This window comes from Bubalus kerabau, chromosome 20 (genome assembly GCF_029407905.1).
Source record: "Bubalus kerabau isolate K-KA32 ecotype Philippines breed swamp buffalo chromosome 20, PCC_UOA_SB_1v2, whole genome shotgun sequence".
NCBI lineage: Eukaryota > Metazoa > Chordata > Mammalia > Artiodactyla > Bovidae > Bubalus > Bubalus kerabau.
In genome coordinates, this window is record NC_073643.1 from 50,778,870 (window position 1) to 50,789,125 (window position 10,256).

Below are 10,256 nucleotides of genomic sequence, written 5' to 3' on the forward strand. Positions count from 1 at the left end.
GGCTTTTTAAATCATTAATCAATTAGGCTGCATTGGGTCTTAGCTGTGGCATGTGGGATCTTTCATTGCAGCACGTGGGTTATTGTGGCACAAGGGCTTCTCTCTAGTTGTGGCATGTTGGCTTTTCTCTGTAGTTGTGGTGTGGGCTCCAGAGTGCATGGGCTCAGGAGTTGTGGTACAAGCTTAGTGGCTGCGGTGTGGCAGGCTTAGATGTCCCCTAGCATGTAGGATCTTGATTCCCTGACCAGGGATCAAGTCTGTGTCCCCTGTACTGGAAGGCAGATTTTTAACCATTGGACCACCAGGGAAGTCCCAAGGCTACTTTAAACATTCAAAAATTAATTGACCCACCATATCAACAGGCCAAAGAAGAGAAATCACATGACTATTTAATATAGACAGAAAAATCATTTGACACAATCCAATGCCTATTCATGATAAAAAGGAAATTCTTAGTGAGTTAGGAATACAGGGAACTACCCTAACTTGATAAAAAGAAACCTATATCTAACATCACACTTTTACTGTTTCTTGGTATGGTGAGTGATTTTCTACTGTATGATGGACATTTTGGATATTAGGAGGCTCTTGATGCTATTTAAATCTTCTGTTCTAGAAGGCAGCATCCTGTTTAGGTTTAGCATGTAGATGCTGGCCTACTTTTGTGGACCCTATTTCCAATGAGAACTTTCTTTTCTGGGTTCCTTCAATGCAGTTCTGGTCTGCTTTATTCTTTTGGTTCCACTGGACCTGTTCGGGTGCCACCTGCAATGTTGAAGGCATTTTTCTAGGTTCCTTCTTGTCATTAGATGGAGGGTTTAGGATGTTGGATTTCTGAAGTAGAGAGCAATACCCTGGCCTGTTCTCTGACCAGCTGATGCCAAATGGGTTTCCTACTCTATCTCTGTTGGTGCTACTGGATGAGAGAAGGGCCTACTTGGACTGTACTTTGCTGTTGGGTAGAGGCCCAGGAGGCTCCTGTTCTGGATCTTCTGTGGCTGGACAGACAGCCAGGGGCTGCTGGGTCTGGATTGCCTTCTGCCACTGAGTGGAAAGCGAGGAGATTCTAGGCCTTTTGGAGCTGGGGTACAGGAGGACCCCACTCCCTCTTCCCATCTAGTTTGTGGTGAGAGATGCGTTGGCCTACTCAGGTTCTGCTGTTACTGCTGTGGGCAGATCAAGCCTGCTTCTGCTAGCAGATGAGAAATGCAGTGGGTTAGCCCACATGGGTTGTGCTGTTACTGCTGCTGAGGACAGACTGCGTCATCACTGCTGGCAGATATGGGGTGTGGTGTGGGTGGATAAGCCTGGGTTCCACTGTTGCTGTGAGCAGATTATGCCTACTGCTACCAGTGAGCGTGGGCCTTGGGACGGGTTGGCTTATACGGGTACTGGAGTCACTTCTGTAGGCAATTGGGTCTGCTGCTGCCACTAGACATGGATCTCCCTGCTGAGTCTCTGCTGGGCTTCTCTTACTTTGACCAGAGGGAGCATGCTTTTCACTTTGTTTTCTTTTGCTTTCCCTATGCCTGCTGTTGGTACTAGGTTGCAGACATATCTGATGTCCAGTGTGAAACGTATGGCAGAGAAAACAAAACCCAGGGAATTCATCGAGGTGCACCTTTAAAAATCTTGAGATTCCTAGATAATCTGCCATCTTTCCACATTTCAGAGTCCTTTTATGATTGTCTGTTGAATTATTTCCAGAGTATTTAGTTTGTGTTCAGAGGAGGGGAAAGGGAGGGAAATGAGTTACACCATCTAGTAGAAATGGAAGCTCTCACTCCCAGGTTTTTAGCCAAATAGAATGCAAAACTTGTTTACACACATACACAAAACCAAATATGTATAGCAGATTAATTTCTAACCACTCAAACTGGAAGAAACTCCAAATCCTTCAACTGGTAAAAACTTCTGATAACATTCTTTAAATGGAATACCACTCAGCAATTAAAACAAATGAGTACACACAATACCAGAGAGAAGTTTCAGACACATTATGCTAAATGAAAGGAAGCCAGACTCAAAAGGCTACAAAATATTCCTTTTATGATGTCCTGGAAAAGGGAAAACAATAGGTACAGAGTACAGATCAGTGGTTACTAGAGTCTGGTGGAGAGTAGTGGGCGAGTACAAAGGAGTACAGAAGAATCCTGCTTTATGTATCTAGAAGCTCAGTTATTGGGTACATATATATTCTATATCAAGGAATCATTGTGACTGTTGAAAGATATGATAATACTGATGTTATATTTTTTACAAAGGTCTCCTATTAAGAACACATATTAAAGTACTTATGGATTGAGTGGTATGATTTTTATCATTTGCCTTTAAAAATTATTTTAACAAGAATGGAGTAGCTAACTCTGTAGCCTGATGTAGAGAGAATGCATAAGGACTGAGAAATGACCATTGGATTTGGTCGGCTGGAATGTTGGTGATGTTGATCAGTGCAGTCTCAGTGAAGTGAGTGGGGCATAAGCCTGATTGGAATGGGTTGAAGAGAAAATAGTGGGAACAGAAATGGAAACAGTGATGGCATGTTTTGCTATTAGGAGAAACAGAGAACTGGACAGAAATTAAGATGGCATTTTTAAAAGATGGAAGAGGTAGACATTGATACTTTGGACAATAGGGTTATGAATGCAGGATCAAACACCTTGAGATGGCAGCAGGATAGTGGAGGGGTTAGCCTTTGATGGGATCAAAGACCCTTCATTTATTTCAACTGGAGGGAAGGCAGCAAGTGTGGTCCAGATGGAGCTAGGATGGAGAATAAGGTGGTAGGAAGATGGGGGTCCAGTCTGTTTCCATTTCGTCAGTTAAGTATGTGGTAACATATATCATCATTTTGGAGTTCAAGTGGAGAAGTAGAATTGGGCATTTGGAGAGGAGGTACTATGACTTATTCAATTCAGAAAAAACGAAATGCAAACACACCAGAGAAATTTATAGAGAAATCTGTCCAGTGGAGGTCTGCAGTCATGAATGTGAACTGGGACCATGCGTCATGGTTGAATGCGAGCTGAGTGTCATGCTACTCTTCTGCAGGCACAAAGCAGGTAGATGATTAAGTTCATTCCACACACCTTTGCAGAGATAGGGGTCAAAGGAAGTCAAGTTGTTCAGGGGAGAGATTACAATAATTAAATATAGAATCTGAACCGGATAAAGATAGATACAAGGGCTTGTCAGGGATGATGGCTATAAAAAATGGTAGAGTAAATAGATTGGAAGATATTTCCACACCTGAAGAAACATTCTATTAGTGATATTTGAAAGGTGAACTGGAAGAAGAGAATAAAATAAAAAAGAATGGAATGAAAAAGCAATTTGGGCAACAGTACAGTTATTGGTAATGGTAAGGTCTGCTGCTGCTGCTAAGTCACTTCAGTTGTGTCCGACTCTGTGTGACCCCGTAGAAGGCAGCCCACCAGGCTCTCCCGTCCCTGGGATTCTCCAGACAAGAACACTGGAGTGGGTTGCCATTTCCTTCTCCAATGCATGAAAGTGAAAAGTGAAAGTGAAGTCGCTCAGTCGTATCTGACTCGTAGCGACCTCAGACTCATAGGACTGCAGCCTACCAGGCTCCTCCGTCCATGGGATTTTCCAGGCAGGAGTACTGGAGTGGGGTGCCATTGCCTTCTCTGATGGTAAGGTCTAGAGCCACACTATTCAACGGAATAGCCACTAGCCGTATGTGGTTATTTAAGCTTAAATTAATTTAAATAAAATTTAAAACTCAATTCTTTAATTGCACCAGGCACATTTCAAGTCCTTCATAACCACGTGTGGCTCATGGCTACCACACTGAACAGCACTGATACAGAACATTTCCATCATCACAGAAATTTCTATTGAGCAGCACTGGATTAGTATGACCATAGGAGTGAGAATGGAGCCAAGAGTAGGGATGGAGGTAAAATCAGTGGGAGTCCTGTTTGCTGTACAGCCCTCAGGGAGAGGAGTTCTGGTAAGGGAATTGGGAAGATGGAGTTGAAGTGTCATGAACTCCTGTTTTCTGCCAGTCCCTAGGGTCATCACCTGTTCATCAGCATGCCCAGTCTCATCAACACTAAGGCTGGCCTCCTGCCCTTCACCTGGGGCTGCACTACACTCCTCCCAGAAGAGTCAGCCACAGATTGGCCTTTCCACTAGGTGATTGCCAAAGACACCTTGTCTAAGGCATCTGAGACCACCCCCCAACCCCAGGAGGACAGAGAAAAGCCTCAGTGTCCATTCTCATGTGCAAAGGTACCCAGAGTCTTCAGGAAGATGCAGCTTACCTGACTCTCAGATTCCCAGTGGAGAAGAAAGGGATGGGGTTGGGAATGGGAGCTGGGACTTCTGACTCTGTTATACATATAGGTAGACTAGGACCTCAGTTTCTGTTTTGACAACTAAGTACGTGGCATACGGAACTGTCAGTCCAGAACAGGGTTCGTGGGCACAAAGGGAGAACCTCACTGAAGTTCTTTCCCAGGGAGAAGAGGAGGCAGCATGGCTTAAGTTCTAAAATTTCCATTAGCACAGGGGAAACCATGAGACATACTTTATGTCAGGTTAGACCTTTACTATGGGACAGGAGACACAGTGCCCCTTCTTGCCATCCCTTAGGGGTTAATGATCTCAATGTGAAACTGTAGGTGAGTGGCTGTGACTACACAGTGGCCCCGGAGGAGGGCACAGGTCTGGCAGTTGTGGCATTGCCAGTGGCACTGGATGACATAGATGGCATTGAGTACTTGGCAGTATCGCCAGTGGATGCGCCACATACGGACCAAAGACTGGAGCTTGACCACTGCCCTCTCTCTGAGTGCATAATCACTCAGGGCTGCCCTCCGCTTCTTCTGCAGCAGCCTGTCCTTCGTCAGTCTCCACCAGCTCTGAATGATCCAAGTGCTCAGGGCTGCATGCAACAATGTCCGGCGCACCAGGGTGCCACGCCACCAGGCCTGGATCTTCTTGGCTGCTATTACTCTTCTTCCGTTTTTAGTTTTCTAGGCAGAGATAAGAGAGACCACTCAGAGAACTGCTTGCCACCAACTTGTAGGATATTTCTGGAAAGGGCCTGGTTCTCTTAATATCCCTACTTTGGAGCGTTCAGGGCAGATAGCAGGACACTGATCAAGAGGCCCTAGGTGCTGAGTTCTCCTCTGCCAGTAAGGACACATCACCTTGCCTCAGAGTCACAGCATCCTCCTCCTGACTACCTCTCAGGTGCATGGATCAAGGGAAAAACATTAGTAACTAGAAGCAAGCATTAGGGGTATGAGGGACTTTGTTAGTCATATTCTACCCCATCAGTGCTTATTGGGTTTTGGAGGTTTGGTTTCATAGTGCTTTTGCCTGGTATTCTCTGTTAATTCTAGTCCTATTGATCGATTGCTTTCTGCCACAACAGTGTATTTCAATACAGTTGTTGGTTTTTAACACCCTCATCATATATTCTACTCCAAGCTTCTACATATTGAGAACATTCTTTCTAATTCAGGATCTTCACATTCTCATCTCCCGGCTCGTGTGTTTCTTGATGGCTTTCCTTTTCTCCATTCACTCGTCATGTCACAGTCAAACCCAGACTCAGAGTTCATGCTGAGAACGGAGTGGAGGGAAAATAAGCCAATGTTGAGTTGACTCTTGACTATCTTAAACTCAAAGATAACTGTGGCCTAAGAGGCACAATTCCACATCCTCATGACACTGACATAAATGTCCTGGATATCTGTACATTATACAGAGATTTTACCTACCTCTCTTTTCTTCTGCTGCTCTTTCATCTTCTTCATAGTTATTTCTTCTTTGTCCTCAATGATAATTTGAATTACATGGCCATCTTTCTGTTATCAGAAATAAATGGGAAATGAATGGGAGAGTGAAAACTACTGTTTCTCTCTATGGCTCTGCACAAAAGCTACCTACTGCTTCACATCCCCCCTTTTTCCCAAACCCATAAAGTCTTGGGTGAGTCCTACCCACCCTCAAGCCTGTTTAAAGTATCTGAACACGTTTCTTACACAAAACCGAACCCCCATGGCTTGTCTCTTGATGGTTCCTTCATTTATCTACTTTCCAAGGTCTGGCACAAGTCATATGAGGGGGAAAGCCCTGAGTTAACAATGGCTTTATGACATGAGGATTAGGATATCTGCACATAGGTTGAGTCTTCCTCAGAAACAAGATCCATTGGAATCTGTATTACCTGTCCACTTCCCTTCTGTCAGAAACGTATCAGAGCTCAGAGTGGAAAGATAGGGCATTTGTGTACCATTCCTCCAGTGAGGCCCGTCCACATCCTCTCTTAAAACTAGTCACACAGGAGGGCAAGAGGGACCATGGCAGTATAGCTCCATTCAGCTCTCTTGTGTCTCCTCAGACTTAGCACTTCCTGTCTTTCCTGGATTCAGGTTTTAGTACCTCAGTGCACCATAGGAAACTAGAAAGAGAGACCAGATGGATCTAGAAAGCAGTAGAATAAAAACAACAATATAAAATTAATTAAATAGAAAACAAAAATGCGTGGTGCAAGGTAGATTTTGAAGGTGATATCTTTCAAATGGGAGCTTCCCTGGTGACTCAGTGGTAAAGAATCTGCCTGCCAATGCAGGAGACTTAAGAGAGGCGGGTTCGACCCCTGGGTTGGGAAGATCCCCTGGAGGAGGGCACAGCAACCCACTCTAGTATTCTTGCCTGCAAAATCCCATGGACAGAGGAGCCTGGTGGGCTACAGTCCATGGGGACGCAGACAGTCAGATACGACTGAAGGGACTGAGCACACACACACAGAGTATATATGTCAGTGCCAAACTCTCACTTTATCCTCCCCCTCATGGCCTCATAACTATAAGTTTGTTTTCTACATCCATGACTCTACTTCTATTTTGTAAAAAGTTAATTTGTACCTTTTTTAAAAAGATTTCACATGTAAGCGCTATCATATGATATTGTCTTTCTGTGTCTGACTTACTTCACTTAATATGACAATCTCCAGGTCTATCCATATTGCTGCAAATGGCATTATTTTGTTCTTTTTATGGCTGAGTAATAGTCCATTGTATAAATGTATGATACCTTCTTTACCCATTCCTCTGTTGGACACTTAGGTTGCTCCATCTCCTGGCTACTGTAAACAGTGCTTCAGGGAACATTGGGGTGTGTGTATCTTTTTGAATTAAAGTTTTCTCCGAGTATATGCCTAGGAGTGGGATTGCTGGGTCATATGGTAGTTCTATTTTCAGTTTTTTAAGGAGCCTCCATACTGTTCTCCACAGTGGCTGTATCAAATTACATTCCCAACAACAGTGCAAGAGGGTTCCCTTTTCTTCACACCCTTGCCAGCATTTATTGTTTGTAGATTTTTTGATGAAGGCCATTCTGAAGGTATGAAGTGATACCTCACTGTAGTTTTGATTTGCATTTCTTTATCAGTGATTCTGAGCATTTTTTCATGTGCTTTTTGGCCATCTGTATGTTTTCTTTGGAGACATGTTTTTTGTAAATTTTCTGCTCAGTTTTTGATAGGGTTGTTTGTTTTTTGATATTAAGCTTCATGAGCTGTTTATATATTTTGGAAAGTAATCCATTGTCAGCTGCTTTGCTTCCAAATATTTTCTTACATTCTTAAATTTATCTTTTTGTTTTGTTTATGGTTTCCTTTGCTGTACAAAAGACTTTAAGTTTAATTAGACCTCATTTATTTTTGTTTTTATTTTAATCACTATAGGAAATGAATAAAAAAAAATCTTGTTGCACATCATGTCAAGGAGCATTCTATGTTTTCCTCTAAGAATTTTATAGTGTCCAGCCTTACATTTAGGTCTTTAATCTGTTTTATTTTTGTGTATGGTGTTAGGGAGTGTTGTAGTTTCATTCTTTTACATGCAGTTGTCCAGTTTTCCCAGCACCATTTATTGAAGGGACTCTTTTTCTTCATTGTATATTCTTGCGTACTTTGTCATAGGTCATGTGACCACAGGAGTGACAGTTTATCTCCAGACTTTCTATCTTGTTCCATGGATCTATATTTCTGTTTTTGTGCCAGTACCGTGTTTTTTTGATTACTGTAGCTTTGTAGTATGTCCGAAGTCAGGAAGCCTGATTCTTCCAGCTTCACTTTTCTTTCTCAGGATTGCTTTGCTGGGATTTCCCTGGTGTCCAGTGGTTAAGAATTCACCTGCCAATGCAGGGGACATGGATTCAATCCCTGGTCCAGGAAGATCCCACATGCCACAGGGCAACAAAGCCCATGCGCCACAACCACTGAGTCTACCCTCTAGAGCCTGAAAGCTGCAGCTGCTGAGCCTGAGTGTCCTGGAGCCCATGCTTGTGCCCTAGAGTGTGTGCTCCACAACAAGAGAAGCCATGGCAATAAGAAGCCTGTGCACCACAACTAAAGAGTAGCCCTTGCTCGCCACAAGTAGAGAAAGCCTGCAACAGTGATGAAGACCTAGTGCAGCCAAAAATAAATAAACACATATTTTAAAAGTCAGCTGCTCAAAAGTAATATTTATTAATTATAATAAATAGAGATGGCACGCTGACTCTAGAGTGGGCAGGCTTCAGTAGTTATAACGTGTGGACTCAGTATTTGTGGTTTTCAGGCTCTATAGTGTGTGAGCTTCAGTAGTTATGGTTCATGGGCTTTAGAGCACAGGCTCAGTAGTTGTGGCGTGTGGGCTTAGTTGCCCCATGGCATGTGGAATCTTCCCAGACCAGGGATCGAACCCATGTCCCGTGCATTGGCAGGCGGATTCCTAACCACTGAACCATTGGGGAGTTCACCCATGAGCTTCTTACAGACACGAGAAAATGTTTGAACTTTGTGTTCCACATTGTTCTGCTGTGTTTTATCCAAATGAGCCAGCTGCCATTCAGTTTCTTGCAGATTCTCTTGCCTGTAATCTCACTTGGGGAAACCAAATCTTCCAGGATTACATTATGCACGGTTGTCAGACTGCAGCTCCTGGGATGCTTTTGCTTATTTTTTTTGTATGGTTTTTTGAGTTGGCTTAGGCAGAATTCTCCTCTGAGCAACAGACAACGTGTTTCCTGCTGAACTTCTCCAAGTCACGCAATAGTCAGACCTGGAATTTTTGGGCACATTTCATTTGAGGAATAAAAACAAAGATTAAAAGAGCTTTTTGACCAACACTAACTTCAGTGGCCTTGGCAGCTGTGATGTTCAGCTCCTGCAGCTGGGTTTTCAGGTCTGAGTTCATCTGCAACTCTAGGAGGGTGTAGAAGATTTCAGACTGGAACTTGTCCAGCTTCTCACCATTGGGCTTCATGATCTTTGCCCTGGAAATGAACATGGCTTTGATCTTGCCAATGTGGCTGATACAGTTTTCCCCCAACACTTGGAGGCCTAGGCCTCAGGAGAGCTTGTTAAATCCAGGAAGCAGAGGGGAAGAGGCAGGAATAGCATGAATGTAGAAACAAGAAGAACCACAGAGAAATGGTAGAAGCCTAGAGAGTCCTAGGAAGCACTCTTGTAATTTCTTAAGTGATAAGAGCATGAGGAGTATCTTTTGTTCTAATATTTTGTCTTTGAACTGGATTTTGATACAGAGTTCCTGAAATTCTTATGATTTCCTGAGTGTTAGAAGTATCCTTTGTTTTAATGTGGTTATTCTGGGAGAGCTCCTGGATGGACTAATGACGAGGCTGGTCATCAAAAAGATCAATGCAGGATTAAAACACGGAATTTTTAGTTTAAACCCTTTTTCTTGAGAAGGGAAAGGCCAGAAATAAGATTCTCCAAAAGTGTCAAATATAAAGTATTTATTATGAGCAGTAAAGGAGACACATAGGAGAAGACTCATAGGAGGCAGAAACTGACCTTTCCCATTTAGAAGGGTAAGAATTATAGATTTTTCTACTGTAGTGGTTCTCTAGATAAGTTGCCACACCATCACTTGGAAATTTATTAGAAATACTCATTCTTGGGAACATGATATACTGAGCCAGATGGACGGGGTTCACAGTCTACTTTAATTAAACCTTCCACATCATTGGGACCATTGATGAAATTTGAAAAATACTGCCCTGACAATTTCCCTGTAGACCCATGATAGGATCTCTTCATGGTAAGACTACACACTTTCTTTAGAAGGTAGAGCTCAGAGGTTATTCTTGAGTGAAGGCTGACAGACACATGCTTTGCCTAAGTAGAGTAGAGGGCAAGAGAAGGACCTGACCACTTCATCTATTCCTCATGCAGCTGTTTCATGAATGGCTGATGATTGCCCATGGCTTCC

General features: G+C 43.2%; 1 protein-coding gene and 1 pseudogene across 1 annotated transcript; both read right to left on the reverse strand.

Moving 5' to 3' along the window:
- Positions 1-4,613: 4,613 nt before the first annotated feature.
- Positions 4,614-6,035, reverse strand: IQCF2 (IQ motif containing F2). Its single transcript, XM_055558519.1, has 3 exons — positions 6,018-6,035; positions 5,754-5,840; positions 4,614-5,000 (listed from the first exon to the last, which is right to left on the reverse strand). Exons 1-3 carry the CDS (start codon positions 6,033-6,035, stop codon positions 4,614-4,616), a joined length of 492 nt encoding a protein of 163 aa, XP_055414494.1.
- Positions 6,036-6,410: 375 nt separating this feature from the next.
- On the reverse strand, positions 6,411-9,311 carry LOC129635057 (40S ribosomal protein S7-like; annotated as a pseudogene).
- Positions 9,312-10,256: the final 945 nt, after the last annotated feature.

Bases quoted from the DNA above. Each gene is read 5' to 3' on its own strand.
- IQCF2 (XM_055558519.1), bottom strand. The intron at 5,001-5,753 runs GTAGGTAAAATC...ATCTCTGCCTAG, and splicing joins AGCAGCAGAAGAAAAGAGAG to AAAACTAAAAACGGAAGAAG.